General features: G+C 46.3%; 1 protein-coding gene across 1 annotated transcript; it reads left to right on the top strand.

The window, feature by feature from the left end:
* The first annotated feature begins 537 nt into the window (after positions 1-537).
* Positions 538-14,187, top strand: reep2 (receptor accessory protein 2). Its single transcript, XM_083651533.1, has 8 exons — positions 538-797; positions 3,227-3,299; positions 4,374-4,450; positions 6,418-6,538; positions 6,772-6,885; positions 8,314-8,545; positions 11,491-11,663; positions 12,082-14,187. The coding sequence occupies exons 1-8, from the start codon at positions 766-768 to the stop codon at positions 12,157-12,159; spliced, it is 900 nt and encodes a 299-aa protein (XP_083507659.1). The 5' UTR covers positions 538-765; the 3' UTR covers positions 12,160-14,187.
* The last annotated feature ends 8,613 nt before the right edge of the window (positions 14,188-22,800 follow it).

The raw sequence follows: 22,800 nt of genomic DNA on the forward strand, positions 1-22,800 counted from the left end.
CTACCGGTAGATCTCGGGCCATCAATAAGTAGCTCGTCAAATAAAGAAAAAAAGTAAATCTTAATTTTATTTTTAATGCAGAAAATAAATCCCACTCATGTATAGCTAACTCTGTATCTACAGTATTTCAGCTCAGGACTAGTTTTGTTTTCTTGTAAGTAGCTCTCACCCTAAACCAAGTTTGGGCACCCCTGGAGTAAATCAACAAAGTACCATCATTGGTGTACTAAATTGGAGCATAGTGATTTTCAAACCTATATAAGACCTTTTTTTTTTTTTTTTACAAACATACTTTGTTAACTAACAAACACTTACAGGGCATTTGTTCTGTTGCTTTCACACTAATGAATTGAGCTAATTGGATCATGGGTGCCATCATGGTCCCCACTGCCCAGTCTGGTGGTCTGGATAGGAGGAGCAAGCTGAGGCAGTGTGGACCTAACATGACACTGCAGCTCTGTGCCTTTAAGAGCGGTCTAGTCTTCCAGCAGTGGCAGAAGCCAGTCCACCCATGGTCCACCCACCCACCCATCCACCCACTGCAGCAGATCCTCACTCAGGCAGCTGCCAGCAGCCTACCTGACAAGAGAAGAGCAGCAGCGCCGCAGACAGACGCTGACAGTGACAGAACAGCCAGCTTTCCTAGTTCCCTGCTCGCATCACAACAAACCGCGTCGTGGAGGGCATGGGGGGTACCTAGCCTGTTAGCTAAGCAGCTAGATTAGATTGCCGAGAAGAGGGGAAAGCTCACGGCGGTCCGTCAAGATGGTATCCTGGATTATATCAAGGATAGTTGTGTGAGTATTGATTCGGCGGCATAACGTTACGTTGTGTATTAATGTAACGTTTAACCAAACGAGCGGCTCCTCCATTCATCAACTGTCTGGTGCACTACTACAACTAACGTTAGCTAGGCTGCCTGTGGCATCTGTGTTCAGCCTGCAATCATTCAATAATCTGTTATTTAAAAACTTAATCAAATGCATGAATACATTGCGGCGACCATCGCAAGCTATTTGTGCGATTTTTACAATAATACTGTGCGCGACATTGTGTATCCAGCGCTTGCTAGCCACTGTTAGCTAACGTTGTTGCCTAGCCACCTGACAGATGTGCTGGCAGGGCAGGGAGAGAAGAATTAGCTTGTCACATTATTGTCAACTGAAAGTAGCCTAATTAACATGCTAAGTTGCCTCACGGTGAGCAGGTTGACCTACACCAAAGTGCCTGCCTGCCCTGGCTTTGAGACATTGCAGCCTGGATGGTGTCTGGTGTTGGAGTGAGCATCTCAGCTCCATATGTTAGTCAAACGTGATGTCAAGGCTTAAGGCTTAGCCCAGCCACAGTATCATCAGATGGGAGGGAGTGTATCCATTCATCCGCGACTAGGCCTGTGTCGGAGGATCTTTGGTAGTAATGAATGAAATGCACATTTTTCAAAACACTGGATGTAATCTGCCTTCAGTCTCCACAGAGATCCCTTGCTGTGATCAGGAGCCTGGGCCTACTAGGCTTCCACCTGTACACACAGCCTGACAGACAGTGTGGCCGACTCAACTAACGCCAGCAGTTGTCATCATCCTATTTCCCGATGCTGTTTTCTCACCCAAGAAAACACCCAAGATTCTGCCTTTGTGTTGGGGCTTTTGTGTTGGGGCTTTTGTGTTGGGGGTCTTGGGCAGTTGTGGTCCGACCTATTTGACAGCATCACTACTAGACCGATAAACCAGGTGGATTTGCCTCTCTAGTAGTGATGCTGTGAAACTGGTGTGGATTAAACCAGGTTTAATCCTTCTGTTTACACGACAACCTGTCTTTGACAGGAACAGGTGCATTGTGACAGTGGTCTTTCATCCCTGTAAATAATGTGAATGCTGACAGGGTTACATGAGTGGAGACGATACCATTGGCAAACTTACTATATTAGTGGCCTCCAGCTGGCTGTTCTGCTTCAGTATATTAGTGGCCTCCAGCTGGCTGTTCTGCTTCAGTGCACCTCAGGTAGTCACATGTCACTGGAAGGCAAACAATGTGAGCGGATCTGCAAAATGATGGATAATCCCTCATCTTTATTGGCAGCTTCCTCTTTTCTCCCCCTTCACCTTTTTGAAGTGAAATCTGTTTCGTTTGCACGATGGGCAGTTAGTTGGATAACAGATGTGTAAGCCGGATGCTTATGCTGCAGTGCACTGATTTGTAAGCTGAAAAGTCTACTTGACCCTCAGCCCTCAAGGCCTCCCTAAGAAGTCAATACATGTGGATGAAGAGCGCAACTGGATCCTATGCGTGCCTTGAAATCTGTGCCTCTCTGATCTGTGAGTCCCAGCGGGAGGAGGACGGAGCGCTGTGGAAATCAGCACAGAGAAGTGAGGCTGAGATCCGGGACACAAAGGGACAGAGGACGTCTGCCGAGGGAGCCGGCTGCCACGAGCCTCGGATAGCCTCTGCTGACTAGCAGACCGGGCCTGAGAGGCACTGACTGCACACATGACTGAGCAGCACAGACGCATCGTGGGACGGGAGACCTACTTACATGCTCGGGAGAATGCAGAGGGGGCTGTGCTAGGAAGCATGTGGAGAATCTGATTGGTGTTTAGCATCGGCCAATAGTGAATTCTAAGACCCAATCGGAGGCACAAAACATACAGACAGACAGACGGGTGGCTTCCTGTGATAGTGGCAGGCGGTGTCCTCCCTGCATTCAGCATCCTGTCACATCAGCACAACTGAGCGCAGTGACACAGGATGGGGTCAAATCCTCTGCCTGGGATGTCCTCATCCTCACACAGTGACACACCCCTGGCAGGCTTTTGTGTTTTTCCAGGTTATCTGACTGCTGCCTTCCCCGGCTCCACTGTTTCCGTTCTATTCCTCTCTTTCTTTTTGGCACTGATGACCAGGCCAGTGTGTTTTTGACAAGCCACTGCTCACCGATCAAAACCAGCCACAGCTCAAGTAAAAAGAGGCCCAGAATACACCAACACGACTTCACGTTTACTTGGCAAAAACATACACTCAAAGATGGCTAACCCGTTCTTAGTGGAAAAACCTTCGAGCGGGAGCAAGTTTGTTAGGTGTCAAAGTGAACATGCCCAGAGGCTGTGTTCTGTTCTCCAGCTGATATTTGAGTTGTTTACCTTGAAACCTGAACTGAACCTCCCACCTCGCTCTGACCCAGGTCCACCTCGCTCTGACCCAGGTCCGTTTGCCTCTGTCTCACCTGCAGCCTTGCCTTTGGGACGCTCTACCCGGCGTACTCCTCCTACAAGGCTGTCAAGACGAAGAACGTGAAGGAATATGTGAGTATCAGCCTGCTTATCCAGTCACAACAGACTGCTCCCCTGTCAGCCATTGTTGGAGTATTGTCCACCATATGTTGTCCTATGTTTTAATAGCTTTAAATTCACTGTCACCTTTGAGTGTGTAGCCGATATATTTAGCTGATAAACTGTACTTGAACTTTGCTTTTTTATCAGGAAAAGCCCTCAAGAGATCAGTTTAGAGACTAATACCCACCCATAGCAACCTCATGGCTCTCAGAATGAAACCACCCACTCCCTTGATACCATAATAATTCACAGTTGAATAACACAAAGGGATAAAGCGGTAATGATTCCAGGATGGGACGTCCAGTGGAAACCAGGATACAGAGCAGCATTTATTTTTCTATTTTTATGGGATCCTCCCTCCCTGCTTACCTCATCGCTGCTAGGGAGAAGAGAGCGAGGGATGAGAGAGAGACTAGGGGTACAGGAGGAGGAGGAGGAGGAGGAGGAGGAGCTCTCTGGCCTTCCGCCTAGCTTAGCACTGGAGAACAGTCTCCTCCCGGCTGGTTACCATAGCAACCCCCTCTCAATAACTCCTCCAGACACAGCGAATGAGGGAAGGAGGAAGAGAGAGCGAGGGGAGGACGCCATTTTTAGAACTGTTGTTTTCATGTTCTAATGAGTCAGATGATTCAACGTTAGATGCATTTACAACACCTGCCTTGAGCAGCACACCACGGCCATCAATGTATCTCTCTCATTTGTAATCTCTTTTATTTATAATACATTGCCACCATATCTGTGACATATACAATCTGTTCTGCCTTCATTGAAGTGGCATCTATTCATGTATAAGATGATGGCCCATATTTCCATTGTCTCTGTGAGATCAACCATGCATGCTGATGTGATGTGAGAGGGCTGAAACATGTGTTGCGTTTATGGGCAGCTTCAGCTTTGGCACGTCTGTGTGTGTGCGTAGCTTCTGTTAGCTTCTGTTAGCACGTGTCTCAGCAGCACGTGTACTGGCGGCTGTCGTCTTTGATGTCCTGTGTGTGTGATGCTGTGTCTCTCTCTCTCTCTCTCTCTTTGCGTGTGTGTCCCCAGGTGAAGTGGATGATGTACTGGATAGTGTTTGCGTTGTTCACCACAGCGGAGACGGTCACAGACCTGCTCCTGTCGTGGTGAGTCAGGAGCCGCCGATGGTCATGGCTCTAAAACCATCGTGATCACATGACCTCCCACCATCCTGATCACGTGACTAGGGATGGGCATTGTAAGGGATTTAAATACTCGAGTACTCTCCTTCTGTTATGAAAGAGTACTCGAGTACTCCCCCCCCCCCCCCTCCCCCCCCCCGGGGGAACGACACACACACATGAAAGATCCTAAGTTTGGCTATGTTAAGCAGTTACCATTAGCATTCGCCAAATGCCTGTGATGAGAGCAGGGGTGATCTGCTTTGTATGGGGCTGTTCACAGCAACTTCACACACATTACCAATTTTGCATGGAAAAAGCGCTGCCTGGTGCACTTTTTAGTTTTTACAGATTGACTGTGATAAGGTGATCCGGTGTTAGCCGTTAGCCTACCTCAGTAAAAGTAATTCCCAATACATGTCGGTAATCATTCCATACTGCTTCTTGATCACTGTTAAGTAAATCCACTTATTAAAAACTCTGGTGTTCTGCCAAAAAGTGATAACTGCAAACATGATAACTGCAAACAGTAATAATGTTCGCTAACGTTAACCGCAAAAACCACCAACAACATCCGAGTGATGGTCCCCGCCCGTGGTGAAACACGGAACGTTTGGCTATGGTAAACAAAGTTACTGTCAGGGGTCCGTTAGTCAAAGTGGTCCGTCCGAGTAAAAAACATCTAACGTTAACATCTTTGCTTGCACATCTATATATAAATTGGCCATGAACGGAAAACAACTGCAATCAAATCTTGTTTATTTTACATCTGCTGAATATAGATTGCGTTAATATACATGGACGTCTGTGTTGCTGGCGATTCGCCAGACGCTGTTAACGTTAGATCGGCCATTTTTATAGGGGAGGGGGGTGGGGCGAGTACCCGGACAGCGGAAACGGTACTCGAGTACTCTCGTTACAAACGAGTACTCGAGTACCCGAGTACTCTCCCCCATCCCTACACGTGACCTCCCACCATCCTGATCACGTGACGTGACCTCACATTCTGTTTCACTCTACGGATCAGGCTGGACTCCCAGCCGCTCACATTCGATTACAGTGGGCGGGAGTACTTGCCTTGACAGACAAACTCCTTCAGCCAATCAGCGTCGCCAAATCCAATCCAGTCGGAAGAATGGCGAAAACGTCTTTTCCGCTGAGAAACTCCGCTGGTGCATACTCGTGTTCTTGTTTAATTGTTATTTGAACACTCTGCCGATTTTCAACCGACTTTGCAAAAATCAGTATTCAGTAGTAGTATATCTGAAAACTGTAAACCGTTTTGCAGGCATTCATTTAGTTTGACAGTTATTGAGAGTTGATTTGAGTTGTGGACCAGTGATGTCATTCATGAACAAATGACATCACTGGTCCACAACGTCACTCAAATCAACTCCCAATAACTGTCTAATAACTGCAAATCTGTTTAGAGTTTTCAGATATGCTACTGATTTTGTAATGCTACAAAGCTGGATGAAAACACTTTAACATTAGCGCTCGTTGCTTCGGGAGAGGCCATTACTGTTTTTGCCAGCGGTGGCTCTGATTGGCCCAGCCCAGTCACATCATCAACTACGACGCAGTCCCTGATTGGCCCGATTACATTGTAATTTCAGGAAATCGATGACGTGGGCGATGGAAGTCCAGATTGATCCATCGAGCGAAACAGAATATGAGGTCCCGTTTACCCAGGCTAACCGCAACTGGCCTGTAGTAAATTAACTTATATAATATCAATAGACACATTCATGTGTGTGTATTCACGGCTAGAGGGCTCTGGATATTTTCAGTACAATAAACTCATTCCTGTTTTCATTGTAGCTTCATAAAACACAACTTAGCCCAGTTATTGGACTGTTTTCTATGTAAGATGATCTGTATCTTCCTCACAGCTTCTGTACTTCTTCTTGTAAGCCCTCTGATGGTGTTATCTGGAATGTGTCATTGCCCAGGTTTCCCTTCTACTTTGAGCTGAAGATTGCCTTCGTCATCTGGCTCCTGTCCCCGTACACCAAGGGCTCCAGCGTCCTGTACCGCAAGTTTGTCCACCCCACCTTGTCCAACAAAGAGAAGGTAGGAACCCAGCCGAAAGGCTTTAAGCTTAAGCTTTAAGTTTGCTCATCCTCGTAACTGTGAGCTACAATCCACATGGAAATATTGTGTTTTCTCTCTCTTCTATTTGATCCTTGTTTTGATTGTTGCCATTCACTCTGACTGTCCTCCTGCTTGACTCTGTCCTCCTGCTTGACTCTGTCCTCCTGCTTGACTCTGTCCTCCTGCTTGACTGTGTCCTCCTGCTGCTCCAGGAGATCGATGAGTACATCACGCAGGCCAAAGACAGGAGCTATGAGACCATGATGAGGTTTGGGAAGAGGGGTCTGAACCTGGCTGCTAACGCCGCCGTCACCGCAGCCACCAAGGTGAGACATGGCATCCTGTCCGTTAGGATCTGGCTGTGAGGTTTGATGCTGATTCAAGGTTTGAATAGGGGGAGGAGCTTCTACTGACAGCCATATCCAGGGGGAGGAGCTTCAGCTGAGAGCCATATCCAAAATGTCCTCATGTGGAGAAAGTAATTCATGTTACTGATCACTTTGAGTGTCCCTATCACAGCATGTAACAGCATGCAGACTCAGATCTTGAATGAATGAATTAGCCTTTATTGTCCCCCTCGGGAGAAATGTGTCTTGGGCATCAAGAGACATAGCACATTAACACATACAATCAGACAAATCAGACGACGATTAACATGAAATACCTACAGTGTACATACACATACATCAGTCATACAAAGTGATAGCATATTGCACCCGCCCTTCACAAAAGAAATATGACCCATCCCCCCCAGTAGGTTGAAATGAAAAGAAAAAGCATGAAATATTGCACCGCTTCCCTGAGAGTAAAGCATGATGAACTGCACCAGGATGCTCTGCAGCTCATCATCTCTTACTATTGACAGCTTTAATGGACAGTGGGACAAAGGAACATTTGTATCTGTTCAACTTGCAGTTCAGCGTCAGCGACCTTCTTGCTGTTGAAGTCAAGCCTTAAAACTAGAGCTTACTGGACTTTTGCATTATAAGAGCTTAGGCTAGCAGAATCAGTATCATAATATCACTTCTTAAAGATTTGATGTCTTATCTTATTTTTGTGATTTATATTAATCTTTGAACCTTGTGGTGCCTTCTACTTGATTAAATTGATGGGCATGTTGTTTTCTATGGTTTGATTCTCACAGCATTTCTAAACTGTTTTTAAAAAGTGCTGTAAAGAGCACGGTGCAGGTTGGAGACCACATTGCATTGATATGTGGAAGGGGTATATAGCACTGGGACTTGGGGGGAAAACAGTTTTTTCAATCACACATAGCTGCGTTTAGACTAGTTTTTGTAACCAGCAGGGGGCACTGGTCCATTTCATGGAACTAACACTTGTGATGTCACAGGGATGCAAACGAGTCACCTTCAGGTGACAGTCACATTTTTCAGCCCAAAATACTGTATGAGGATTTCTGAGTGATTTTATGTCTGCGCCCTGGTATCTGTCACCTTTTTTCACTCTCCATGACTTTGCATCCCTGTGTCAGCCCCAGCAGAACATTCTCCTCTTGTGATGTCACTCCTGTTGTGATGTCACACGCCCATTTATAAAATGCCACCTTTTCCTCCATATTTATACCCTGGGGGCCTGTGTGTGGGGGGGGGGTCTTTGTCTTTTTGGAGTGTTTTCACTGTAATCATGAGCCTAAAATGTCAATTCAGATTTATTTTTTTAACCTGCACCATGCTCTTTAAGTTAATATGATGAACTCTGACGTGAATGGTTGTTTTTGCTTCACCGCCCACTAGGGGCAGGGTGTGCTGTCAGACAAGCTGCGTAGCTTCAGCATGCAGGACCTGACGCTGATCAACAACGAGGACGATCTGCTCCTGCGCTCCCAAGACCCGCGCATGAGACGGGACACCATGGACGACATGAGCTCCGGGGCCAGCACGCTACCCCGGGCGAGGAGCTCCATGGACGACATGAGCTCCGGGGCCAGCACGCTACCCCGGGCGAGGAGCTCCACGACACGACAGAGTAGGACCGCTAAGACACGCACATCACGAGCTGCATCCCAAGCGCTTTCATACGTCATAGCGTTTCATAGGGTGGAAGCGTACACACCTGCGTAAATACATAGATTTGCAAACAAACACACCACGTGTGTCACTTGCACTGCAAATTCACCCTGTGGAAATGTATCAAAGAGAGAGCAGCACCCACAGTGTCCAGTGCAGTTTGCTGATTTGGCAGCAGTGTCAGTCAGTGGACTTCCTATTGTCTGCTTAGCTTTTATCCTAGCAGAGCTGTGGCTAGCAGAGCTGTGGCTAGCAGAGCTGTGGCTAGCAGCTGTGGCTAGCAGAGCTGTGGCTAGCAGGGCTGTGACTAGCAGAGCTGTGGCTAGCAGAGCTGCCACTAGCAGGGCTGTGGCTAGCAGGGCTGTGGCTAGCAGGGCTGTGACTAGCAGAGCTGTGACTAGCAGAGCTGCCACTAGCAGGGCTGTGGCTAGCAGGGCTGTGGCTAGCAGGGCTGTGACTAGCAGGGCTGTGACTAGCAGGGCTGTGACTAGCAGCTGTGGCTAGCAGGGCTGTGGCTAGCAGAGCTGTGACTAGCAGAGCTGTGACTAGCAGGGCTGTGACTAGCAGAGCTGTGACTAGCAGCTGTGGCTAGCAGGGCTGTGGCTAGCAGGGCTGTGGCTAGCAGCTGTGGCTAGCAGCTGTGGCTAGCAGGGCTGTGGCTAGCAGGGCTGTGACTAGCAGCTGTGGCTAGCAGGGCTGTGGCTAGCAGAGCTGTGACTAGCAGAGCTGTGGCTAGCAGGGCTGTGACTAGCAGAGCTGTGGCTAGCAGGCTAGCAGGGCTGTGACTAGCAGGGCTGTGGCTAGCAGAGCTGTGACTAGCAGAGCTGTGGCTAGCAGAGCTGTGACTAGCAGAGCTGTGGCTAGCAGGGCTGTGACTAGCAGAGCTGTGGCTAGCAGGGCTGTGACTAGCAGAGCTGTGGCTAGCAGAGCTGTGACTAGCAGAGCTGTGGCTAGCAGAGCTGTGGCTAGCAGAGCTGTGACTAGCAGGGCTGTGACTAGCAGGGCTGTGACTAGCAGGGCTGTGACTAGCAGAGCTGTGGCTAGCAGAGCTGTGACTAGCAGAGCTGTGACTAGCAGGGCTGTGACTAGCAGAGCTGTGGCTAGCAGAGCTGTGGCTAGCAGAGCTGTGGCTAGCCGCGTGGCCGGCCTGCCTGGGTGGAGTCATGTGATTTAGAGCACTGCAGGATGCCAGGGATGAAACTCAACCCTGCCTGGGGAGAAGAGAGAAGGGGGGGAGGAGAGGAGGGGGTGGGGGAGAGGAGGAGAGGGTGGGTGGGGGAGAGGACAGGAGGGGGGAGAGGAGAAGAGAGGGGGGGGTGGGGGAGAGGAGGAGAGGGTGGGTGGGGGAGAGGACAGGAGGGGGGAGAGGAGAGGAGAGGGGGGGGGGTGAGGGGGGACAGAAGCACGTGAGTCCAGTGGGAGTGGAGACTTGGAAGGAGGACTCTTTGTGTCTGACGTTACACTTCTGGCTGTGTGGCTGTGTGGGCCTGACAAGCTGTGAACTGAATACAGAGAGAGAGAGAGAGAGATGGAGGAGAACAGAACTACAACTGCATGAAAAGACCAAAGTGGTACGATTCTCAATTTATGCCAAAAATAAATCAAGGAGCTAAAGCCATGTGTTGTGTAACTAATACAAACGGCCTGAACGAAAGATAGAACAGCATGAATGAGTCTGACAACAGCTGGGATGAAGTTAAATTCTCTCACTGGGTGGGCTTATTGTGATTTGTTTTTGTCGTCTTATACTATTAAGAAGCAGTGAAAAGGTTTTCAAAATCTTCCCCTTTCTTCAAATTTGAGTCATCTCCACCTCTCCACACATACACCTCTCCACCTCTCCACACCTACACCTCTCCATGCTGAAAACAATGTGTAGGATTCTTCCTGACGCTGTGTTCACACTGAGAGCAACGTGGTGGTTGATGTGTTGGTTCTTTTCTGATCGAACAGCTGCTTCGGTCGGTCGGCTTTCATAACCTAACATTGTTTGATAAGTTAACTGCTAGTTTGTGTGATGGGTAGCATTCATTGAAAATACATAAAAAATACAAAAATCTCAATAACATTACTTCAGAGCAGCAATCGACCCCCAAGTTGGCTGCAACCATTCTTCAAGCATGCCTTTTGAGACGTTCATTTCTGTAGTCTTTCAAGTCAAAATGGTGGAGAACTGGGATCCTATAGAGAACTGGGATCCTTTGCAATCCGTTTCTCATCCATTTTGCACCGGCCAGGCGGAACTGTTCATGAAATGTAATCACACTGATCAACTGCAGGGTTTCTCCGCTCTCCTATGACAAATGTAAGGACTTCCACTCAGTGTGACCCACTAACCCATTTTCTTCTTCTTGAAGAAACATCTCTTTATTGTCTTTTACGCGCCGTGTGCTGCCCCCTACTCTTGCTCTGTATATTGTCCCTGCTTAATTGTCCCTTGCCAGTCACTTGCCTGAGCCCTATGAGCCGTCTGTCAGATCAGTCCATCATTCCAACCATCGTTCGTTTTGCATGTCGTTGCGTTCAAAGAAATATTTTTTTAAATACATAAAAAAAAAATCAAAAACTTATCAAGTTTGCTCTTAGTGAAATAATAACTTCTCTTTTCAAGAGCAAAGTGCAAAGTCATTCCTTTCAGCCACTGAGAAGTTCCACAGGCTGTCCGTTTCTTCCATTAAAACAAACATTGAGCAAGAACCTTACATTGTTTGAAGTTACAAAAGTATCTGGGTAAATATTCAGAATACATCATTTAGAGTCTCGAGGCACGTCTTTATCAACAATCTGCCTGATCACATCTAGCACCTTTTTTCCAAAAGCAGACTCTCTCCACACATGCAATGGAACAGAGAGACGCCTTCTGGTGGCTGGATTTCGCTCACCCGTTTGTGTCCGGTCCCACAGCGCGCTCCTTGGCGGCCATGTCGCTCCCTGACGACACGTCGTCGCAGCACAGCTCTGACCTGTCGGACACCACGAGGACGGAACACTCCGACGAGGACGTGATCGTGGAGAAGCCGCCCAAGCGCAGCGCCAGTGTCAAGGCCACCAAGAAGCCTGCTGCTGCCAAGACAGAGGTGAGGAGCATTCTCAACATCTGACCTGAACTGTGTGTGTGTGTGTGTGTGTGTGTGTGTGTGTGTGTGTGTGTGTGTGTGTGTGTGTGTGTGTGTGTGTGTGTGTGTGTGTGTGTGTGTGTGTGTGTGTGTGTGTGTGTGTGTGTGTGTGTGTGTGTGTGTGTGTGGCAGACATGCTGTGATAGTGATGAAGGTTTGGAATAAAACAGAATTATATTCGGCTGAGTGCAAAATGGCTTAAAAACCCTCAATAGCAGCTCCATGATTCTGTGCTTTCAATACGTGTAGGCAGGGTTTGTGTATTGTAGGCTGTGACCTCTGACCTCGCCGTTGTCTTTCTTCCCTTCTGTCGTTTCATCAGCTGCTAACTGTTCTTTGCTTCTTCTGCCTTCCTGTTCTCCTCGTCCTCGTCTGGAAGACTCAAACCAAGACGGTGAAGAAGCAGGCGAAGAAGAAGACGACCACCACCACCACTAACAACGCAGAGACGCCATGAGACCTGCTGTCCACGTCCACTGGCAGACACCCCCCACCCCATCCCCCATCTCCCACAGCCAGCAGGCCCCTTCGTCTGTCTCCGGTCCATACACACACACACACACGCACACACACACACACACACACACAGAAAGGAGACTGTGTCACACTCGTGAAAAGCGCAGGTTTAGATTTTAACAGTATTTGGGCAGCCTCATGTGATTAACACACTACTTTTATGTTTGCTGGATTGTTGCTTATTTTAATCTCAGTCTCTACTCTGAGATCATCTCAGACTATATAGTAAGAGTCTTACTATAAGATGTTTTATGGCGTATCTTTAAAGTCAGAGAATGGCGGTGATTTACTCTTCAGCTTCCCTGTCTCCTGTCTCCTCTGCTGATGTTTGTGTCCCCGTAGTGATGAGGTGAGAGGTGAACTTCCTCTCCTGGGTGTGTTTGTGTGTATTGATATCACAGTGTGACGTTCTCTGGGCCACACGCTGTGGGAACTCTTCTTCTTTTGGGGACAGTTGAGACAAGCGATCGTAAAGATACTTCACCGCTAGAGTATTACGTTCTTTAGTGTGGGGGTCTTCTCTCTTTGCAAGGCTAGACCTTCCTCGTTCCTGGAAGGTTTGGTTTGTATTTGGGTCTCTTTGGGCTTTAGGCTACTCTCTTCCATGTCTCCAGTTTAGTAACAGAAAAAGACAAAAGAAGAAGAAGAGAAACCTTTCATTTCTCTTCGTCTCGGTGTGATGATGAGGCCACAGGTCTGGCTCCTCATCTGGTCCTGTCAAAGATAGTATAGTAGATCCAAGATGGTCATCAGTCACTGGGAAACGGAGGACATCACAAGAACGTTGGCATGAACTGTGTCAGGCCCAAGCCATGGTCGCCTTTCCCTACTTCCCTACTGTACTGAAGAGCAGGCGGAGCAGCAGACTCCTGTGCTGACAGGTGGAGGTAGAGATGTTTTTTCCTTCAATCTCTTGAACCTTAAGCCATCTCACCCTTACCACTGCTCAGCTCATACCTCCTGTCAGTCAGCAACCACTCTGTCTTACTCGGTCGTACGCAACTATCCAGTCTAGACCTGTCCAGACTATCAGTCACGACCCAAACATTTTTGACTGGAACTCAAAAAGCCTACTTCTACTTGTTTTACGACAAACCTGACGTGCACCATGGTTAACCTGACCTGCACCATGGTTCACCTCTTCTGCTTTTTAGGCCCCATGACTGAAGTTGTTTCCTTGTTGCCAGGTGGGAGGGTTGCTGCTAGAGTAGTGTAGCTTCCCAGTCTTTAGACCTCTGAGTGAGCCTGGCTCGACTAAGTTCAGGTCTCACCTCTGGCGACTCCCTCTCTCCAAGCAGTTAAAATAGATCTCATATTCTGAATATGACTTATCAAGTCCTGCACTACTGCAGAAGTGATTACTGTCTAGTGTTGACTTAGCGATCCTTCATCTAGACGTCTCTCTAACAGGTTGTATTTACCCATGATTAACTGTTAAGTCTCTATTATCCAGCTGACGTGCTCATATCGTGTAGTCAGGGAGTATGACCGTGGTGAGTTTGTGCAGAGCCTGGCCTCTTGACTTTAGGGAAGGCTGTCACGTGACTTTAGGTCATGTGTCACGTGACTTTAGGTCATGCTGTCACGCTGTGTCTGTGATGACAGCAGCCTGTTCCAGTAGATGCAGTGTGTCATGGATGAGCTGCCTGTGTGTACTTGAGGTAACTAACATTCACTCTCCTCTCACTGCAGTAAAGATATCTGTGTTTTGTTTGTGTTTTTACATTAGAAACACAGGAAGTAGCGTTCTGCTCCGTCGGCCATTTTGCTCAGCTGTCTGCTGACGCCACGCCTCTTTATTATAATAGATCATAGAAGCCAGGATAAAGCAAAGCAATATGGAAATGGCTGAACCAAAACCCACGTCAGGATACGTCAGGTAGCGGCCATTTGCACGTACCCACCCCATGGTTTCAGGGCATCAGACTGGACTTTAGTTTGGGGGTTGGTTCTTTTGGGGGGCATCAGACTGGACTTTAGTTTGGGGGTTGGTTCTTTTGGGGGGGGGGGCATGCCGTTGAACTGAGCATGGTTTCTTCTGACTGCTCTGACTGAGTGTGACACTAGTTTGAACCAGTAGGGGGAGACAAACTCCAGACAACTGCTGGCAAAGTGACTTAATGTAAACACAATGTAAATACCGTTAGTAACCTTGACTGTATAAATGAGCTTGCTTGCCTTACTCATTTTCATGGAAGGCTTATTATTAATTCAATTGTTGTATTTTTTATTTTATTTTTTACGTGACAAATCTTGCGTTTCTGAAATGGAAGGAAGCTCGGCCTTTATCAGCAAAAGTGCTATTTTGTCGTCTTTTTAATTCAATCATTTTGATGTTTGTACTTTACTTTATCTCTCTTTGCCTCTTGAGACATTTTAACAGTTCTTCCTGTAGCGAAACATCTCACACTCTTAACTCGAGATGGGGAATCCCCAGGTTCCTTGCCTGAGGCTAGACCGATGTTCTGCAGCCAAGCCTGGTTTGGACTTTGTACTGTACCTTCACACCCTCTGCTCAGGCAGGCTGCAGGCTCCTCTGCTCAGGCAGGCTGCAGGCTCTGCTCAGGCAGGCTGCAGGCTCCTCTGCTCAGGCAGGCTGCAGGCTCCTCTGCTCAGGCAGGCTGCAGGCTCCTCTGCTCAGGCAGGCTGCAGGCTCCTCTGCTCAGGCAGGCTGCAGGCTCCTCTGCTCAGGCAGGCTGCAGGCTCTGCTCAGGCAGGCTGCAGGCTCTCTCTGAACGCCGTGGTTTTAATTTATTTGAGGTTTGCACTGAGGGATGAAAATGTGGCACATAATTGAATGGCAATTTTGCTGCCTACAAGATGCTGCTCTGCATTTTGACTTGTGTTCATTTCCATTTTGGATATTTATTGATGATTATTTTCGGTGTGTTTGCAATCAGTATTATTGTATACAGGGACTTTCATGTGAGAGAATATTCAACATTAGTATTGTTTGTGCCAATTCTCAAATACTCCATACACTGTAATAAAGGTTAACGCGTCTGTGTGCTGGGATAATGCTACATGGTCATGTACCAGTAACAAATACTACCAATAAAGACAAATACAAATAATTTGCTGCTTGTTGTACAATTTACACCAGATAATGCTGCCAATTTGAGTTTTTGCAGCATTTAAAACGCTTTCTGTTAAATCAAGAGAGCCAAAGTGAACGTCACTTCCTGCTTCAGCACTGTACCACAGATGTTCTTCCGCCATTTATTTTCCCATAGACATTTTGTAAAATGCTTTAAAAAATAGTTTTACTTGGTCAAACCAAACGGTTCAGCTATATTTAGAATCGGGAGAGACCATAGAACATTTCACTCGGACCAAAACTTAAAAAAACACAGAAGAAATATTTTCTTAAAATTCTTTTACGTTTTGGTCTGAGTGAAATGTTATGCGGTCTCTCCTGTTTCTAAATATATCTGAACCGATTAGTTTGAACAAGTAAAACTATTTTTATAAGCATTTTATGAAATGTCTATGGGAAAATAAATGGCGGATGAAAATCTCTGGTACAGTGCTGAACCAGGAAGTGACGTTCCACTTTGGCTCTCTATAGAGGTGATAAATTGGGCTGTGTGTGTGCGTGGGGGTGATCATTTTTCACAGCTTTGCCTGTGACAAATCCTCTGAACCACTGAAGAATGACATTTGTTTTTTGTTTGGACAGATTCAGTCTCGTCTGTTTTTCCATAAACCCACATGGTGATCGTGCACTTCTGAGAGAAATGGTAAGGAAGCAATTTTGTGCTTTCCGCTGTCCAAATGTTCCTCATACACACCCATACTCTCCGCTGTCCAAATGTTCATTTTTTTTATGATCAAATATTTTTTTATTTTCTTTCAGGGGAGCAAGATATTAACATCCATTATATAAGTATATGTAAATGCATACATGTGAAGACATACAGGCACATTATGCAAATTTTAACTCACTCTCGCCTCATAACCCCCCCCCCCCCACCCCCTGATCTCCTGAGACATTTACCTGTTTGACACAACATATAAATCAACAAATATATACGGACTGTTACAGAAGCAGCATATTTATATCAAATTATAGGTTGTTCAAGCATTATATTAATAAGCAAAAGTAAACTAATACTTCACCCTCTTATCTTATGCATCTTATGCATGATAGTGCTCTCAGTTGCACCATGCATTCTGGCCACAGATGGCTCAATAACAATTATATCAAGATACGAGTTCAACCACTGTGCGTGTAAGTGTGTGAGGAGGTTGCCAGCGAAGAGCCAGCATCTTTTTGGCTGCTGTCAAACCTGCTAACACCACACGTTTTCCACAATATGAAAATTGGAAGTCATTTGAAAGCATAGCTGTCCAAATGTTCCTCATACACACCATACTCTTCGCTCTTTGGGAGTGACAACCAGTGTTAATATTATCAATGAATTATTGTCTAGAACGTAGGGCTATTTTATTGAGTTTTTATGGCCAATTACTCCAAATTATTTTTCTAATTTGAAACGGAACTCTTTGCATTCTTCAAAATATAGATGAAAAACAGGATTGGAAACACCATCAAAAGTGATCTTCTTAAAATATTTTGGTTCAATGAATCCCCAAAACTTTGTGTAGGCCACATGGCTCCATATGAATGTACCACCAAACACATGATTCACCTGTACAGGTGGAATGCTGTCAGTCCTGATTGGCCCTACTGTTGATCATATCATCAACTTCATAGACGTCATGGGCAGGTTTCAGGGAAGTCATGTGACAGTCTTGCTTCACAATGACAGATTTTTATAAGTTGTAAAAAAATATGTAAATATGTAAAGTTTGATTTGATGAGAGCTTTATTTATTTTTAGCCCTGTTCAAAAACTGATAAAATATTGCTTGCTTTCTCTGGCAGCTGACTGATGGTCAAACCGCTTCTTCTTCCAAATAAGTGTATGGTTTATTTCTAGTTAAAAAAACATATTTTCAATCAACATTCAAAACTACCTTGGAAGCACCCAGAAGTACCCAACTCCAACAACTGTATTTCAGCTTATATACTGATATACTTCAAACTGCACTTTCTACATGTTTGTACCAGTGTACACACTGCAAATATTTATTTTGGCATAACTGCAAAAGGAGCCTTTTACTATCCCATCTCTGGCAGTGTATCCCTGTGGTTATGTAGAAAGGTTTAGCACAAACAGCATTTTCCATAAACGACTATCAAGTAGAGACCGAGGAAACTCTTCTTTAAAGTATCAAAAGGCAAAAGACATTTTCAATATTTTTCTACATGAGCATGTCAAGACACTGTTCACATTTAATATATTATGCATATTAACTTTGTATCAGAAATGGCACAAAAATAACATGAACCAAGTGATGTGGCTCACTGTTTCCCCCTGCATGTTGTCAAAGAGATTGCAGTAACTGTCAAATGATGATGAATTATTACAGTAATTACTGTAGATCACAAAATCTCGGCGACTACATGCATTATAGACCGTTTTAACTTGACAACAATAACAACTACCCCTGTCGGAAAGACGTGCACACGCTGGGTAGGAAGCATTGTTGTCCCGGAGGCGTGATTTCTATTCGCACATGCGCAATAACCACGCCCTGTGCCCGCCTACGCAGCAGTCAAGCACCGGGATTGGCCAGGAGCAAGTCTTTTGTGAAAAACTGTGTTAAACTACTTGGAGTCATTATAAATGATGAAAGTCAATGTAATAATAGTTGTGTTGAAGGGGACTCTTGTTGTATTGTGTGGTTAATTGAAAACTAATGATGTTTGTCTCTGCATAGGAGGGGCTGCATCCTTCAATGGGGGATTCATGTCCCTGCTTCTGACAGGGGAAGGCACCAGGACTGCTGCTGCCTACTGGACCCATTTGCAGGGGCTTAGCCTACTAGTTCAGTCTTGTCAAGTTTTGAATAGTGATCTGTTTATTAAAACAATAAAACCTTTTCGAGTCGTTTGTTGGGGAAAGCCCAAAACTGCCTAGAGATCCATTGTGGGGGGTGAGAGAGAGGACAAGGCAGGAGAGGGAGGACAACGCAGGAGAGAGGACAAGGCAAGAGAGAGGACAACGCAGGAGAGAGAAGAGAGAGGACAAGGCAAGAGAGAGGACAAGGCAGAAGAGGACTAGAGAGAGGACAAGGCAGAAGAGCGAGGACAAGGCAAGAGAGGACTAGAGAGAGGACAAGGCAGAAGAGAGAGGACAAGGCAGGAGAGAGAGGACAAGGCAGGAGAGAGAGGACAAGGCAAGAGGACTAGAGAGAGGACAAGGCAAGAGAGGACTAGAGAGAGGACAAGGCAGAAGAGCGAGGACAAGGCAAGAGAGGATTAGAGAGAGGACAAGGCAGAAGAGAGAGGACAAGGCAAGAGAGGACTAGAGAGAGGACAAGGCAGAAGAGAGAGGACAAGGCAAGAGGATTAGAGAGAGGACAAGGCAGAAGAGAGAGGACAAGGCAGGACTAGAGAGAGGACAAGGCAAGAGAGGATTAGAGAGAGGACGAGCGAGGACAAGGCAAAAGAGGACTAGAGAGAGGACAATGCAGAAGAGAGAATAGAGACGACAACGCAGGAGAGCACAACCAGTCAACCACCATCTTTCTCTTGCCCCCCCCCCCACCACCACCACCTTGTCCTCCCTTCAACAAAATGCCCTCCTCTGCCATCTATCTATGTACCTCCCAGCATCCTTCCTCTCACCCTGTTTGCACTCAACCACTCTACCATCTCTGCAGGGACTGACCCGCAGAGGAGAGAGGGGAGCGGGCACAGTCCCTGCAGAGATGGTGAGAGTGGTTGAGTGAGAACACGGTGAAGGAAGGAGACCGGGAGATGGCAGAGGAGGGAGGGGTGGGGGGATGGGAAGGGGGCAGGGGGGGGGGGGAGAGGGAGGAGGAGGGAGGGGTGGGGGGATGGGAGGAGGGGGAGCCAGGAGATGGCAGAGGGGGGTGGGAGGATGGGGAGCAGGGTGAAGGAAGGAGGGGGGGGGAGGATGGGGAGCAGGGTGAGGGGAGGGAGGATGGGGAGCAGGGTGAAGGAAGGAAGCCAGGAGATGCCAGAGGAGGGAGGGGATGGGGGGGGGGGGGGGGAGGGGTGGGGAGACGACTTCAAATCCCCTGCAGGAATCGAACCTGCACTTCTCCGCATACAATGCGGTTGTTAAGGTGACTGCCTTAACCCCTAGACCATCAGCTAGGTAACTTACAATGGATCTCTAGGCAGTTTTGTTATGGCTTTCCCAATGAAAGACTTGAAAAGGTTTTAGTTTCCGTACCGGGATTCAAACCACAAACCTTTGGGTTGGAAGGCATGGTCTTTCACCACTGGACTACAGCCCAGCTCAAACACACAGAACATGCAGCAAGTCAAATAGATGTGGTTAAGATTAGGGTTTTCTTAACCACGACCATACCCTAACACAATTGATATGGGGGGGGGGGGGGGTATATATATATATTTTTAATATTTTGTTTTCAATTATTAATATTATTATTTTCACATTTACTAATCATTAACCACTCTATTCAGGAATTGACCGACTAATCAGCAACTATCTAAACTAATATATTCACGAACTGACATGTATTAATCATTAAAGAAACAGAGATGGCAGAGGGGAGAACAGGGTGAAGGAAGGGAGCCAGGGGAGGGGACTTCAAATCCCCTGCAGGAATCGAACCTGCACTCCTCCGGTTGTTAAGGTGACCGCCTTAACCCCTAGACCATCAGCCTAGGTAACTTACAATGGATCTCTAGGCAGTTTTGTTATGGCTTTCCCAATGAAAGACTTGAAAAGGTTGTAGTGTCCGTACCGGGATTCAAACCACAGACCTTTGGGTTGGAAGGCATGGTCTTTCACCACTGGACTACAGCCCAGCTCAAACATACAGAACATGCAGCAAGTCAAATAGATGTGGTTAAGATTAGGGTTTTCTTAACCACGACCATACCCTAACACAATTGATATGGTGGGGGGGGGGGGGGGTATATATATATATTTTTTTAATATTTTGTTTTCAATTATTAATATTATTATTTTCACATTTACTAATCATTAACCACTCTATTCAGGAATTGACCGACTAATCAGCAACTATCTAATGATTAACTAATATATTCACGAACTGACATGTATTAATCTTTAAAGAAACAGTTAACTACTCTGAGTCTGCACTGAGTGCTCATAAGTGTCAAAATAGAAAACCAGATTCAAACATATATTAGGCAGAATGGTTCCAGGTCCATGTTTAGCCATTATTGAAAATAAGAACTTGTTCTTAATTAACTTGCCTGTTAATGGATGGGGGGGCATAGTGGCTGGACCCTTCCAGGGGCACTGCCATCTCTCTGGGCGGCCCTGGTAGTGGAAGCGATCATCTTGCTCTATAATGACCAGAACGGGTGTTGTTCAAACTGAACATTTATTTCTTCAACATGCTGCAGCAGAAAGGGAGATAAACAGCGGACACTATTTTCGTAGTTAAGCTATGAAGTAGCCTACTTCCCCCCGCAGCATCGTGACATTGAATGAAAGTATAGGCTATAATGGCTCGTTTGAGATGACTTCTGGCTCGCCAGGCGAGAGCAGCCGAGTGCAGTCAGCCAATTAGAGGCAGAGAGGGGCGGGTCATGCCTTCGCCTAGCCTTCGCCATCATGGGAAAAAAAAGGTCGCGTCCCGGAGCTAGCCTGAGAGGCTAATAAAAGCTACATGTTACAGAGTAAGCTGACTATCAATACGTTATTGCACGCATAGGCCTATCTTTACATTTAAACGTTTACATAGCAAAAATAAAAAATAGAAATAGAAGTAGGCTATGTCAGTGTTTTCCCCTGAATAGCTGAGAAAGTGGACACTGTCAATAGTTAGCACTGTGAAGCTGATACAATTCAGGTGGCGGTAATGCAACATTTAAGGATGCCAACCGCCATAAAACACAGAAGAAGAAGCTGAGAAAAAGGAAGTGCTGTGGGGTTGCAGCTGGTGAAAACCGTCTATAGAGGAATTTTATTGTGAGATGTTGCTAATTAAACAGTTACATAATACCTTGATGCTTTTAAAATGAGTTTAAAGTACTGTTCACAAATTACACACTTGAAAACTACAAATTGAAATGCTCTGTCACCTTTGGTTTTGAGCCTAGTGTGGGGAACAGCTAGTAAGCCCTGGTCCGAAGAGCTAAGGCCATGTTCAGACTAGGAGGTCAAATCTGATTTGTGAACTTTAGTGACCTCTTAACACGTTCACTGCCAATGACGTGTTAATACGTAAAAAAAAATCCAACGGTTGACTGCCAATGACGTGTTAATACGTAAAAAATGCATGCGTTAATGCATCTAACCCTTTTACATCTTCTATATAAATATGGGAGCCACCGAACGTGTACAACCCATTCCACCGACCCACTAAGTGGCGACAGTGCTCTCCAGACTAGAAAAAGCCAGCCAAAACTGCAGGGGAACGCGCGATGAAACCATTCTCATACTGCAAAATGGATTGGCGAAAACGCTTTCGTTTTCGCGCTGGTTGCTGGCGGTGGGGGATTGCAAATTTGCATAATAGATTATGGGTGCAACACACTTTGAAACACGCAGCATAAATAAGACCAGAATCGCAAAAGCTTCATCAAAGCTCTCAACCGAAACCCCAAGAAACGAGCGAGCCCATCCAGACTCGCCCAGCGGCCGCCAGCAGACAGGAGCAGCAGCAGCCAGCAGAAACTTGCTTGTGACACGCCCGCTGCAGCCAAGAAGAACGAGAAGAACACACACGGAGGGAGGAGTTTGAATGAGAGGGGGGTTTCCTGCTGTTATGGAGGAAATTACTGTTCAAAACTATTGTTTAGATGTCTGACGTCTTACTGATGCCAAAAATGAATGGTTAAAGTGACTGTTCTATCGAATTTCACAAAAAGCTATTTATCTCAGCTTAAATTTTCAGACGCTGAAACCATGCTGTATTCAAGTGCTAATGCCTACATAACTACTAACTCTACAAACTAACTCTTTTAGACAGAGAAAGCACACATTCTATTAGTTCTTTTGAGATATTTTGTGTTCACAAAATCTTAGCAGAAAAGAATCCTCGGGTCTTGAAAGATGAGCCAGAATCCTGAAAAAAACCCTCTGGCAGAAGCTACCTACAGTAAAAAAAAAATGGCTGGCAGTGAATGTGTTAATGATCCTATCCACATTGGTTTTATGAGTCTGGACGCTCCAAGTCTGATTTGTGTCACTTGTCCCAAACCACATATGGAGGTAGTTTCCAATCTGCTTTCGACTGATGTGACTTCAGTGTGGACACGCTGATCACCAAAATCAGATTTGAGAGTGTCTTTTGCAGGGGGCGGGGACTTGAAGAGCAGAGAGTAGACATGCAAACACTGCCAGAAACATTGTATGTTGGCTCATTGTATCTGGACACACAAATCCGACTTGAACACTTGCCAAAATCAGATTTGTGGCAGTGCGGACATACTCCCAAATCAGATTTTTGGCAGTGCGGACATACTCCCAAATCAGATTTGTGGCAGTGCGGACATACTCCCAAATCAGATTTGTGGCAGTGCGGACATACTCCCAAATCAG

This window comes from Poromitra crassiceps (assembly GCF_964638095.1).
Source record: "Poromitra crassiceps genome assembly, chromosome: 15".
Taxonomy (NCBI): Eukaryota; Metazoa; Chordata; class Actinopteri; order Beryciformes; family Melamphaidae; genus Poromitra; species Poromitra crassiceps.

Bases quoted from the DNA above. Each gene is read 5' to 3' on its own strand.
- reep2 (XM_083651533.1), top strand. From the start codon at position 766: ATGGTATCCTGGATTATATCAAGGATAGTTGT. The intron at 4,451-6,417 runs GTGAGTCAGGAG...GTCATTGCCCAG, and splicing joins ACAGACCTGCTCCTGTCGTG to GTTTCCCTTCTACTTTGAGC. The intron at 6,539-6,771 runs GTAGGAACCCAG...CTGCTGCTCCAG, and splicing joins CCTTGTCCAACAAAGAGAAG to GAGATCGATGAGTACATCAC.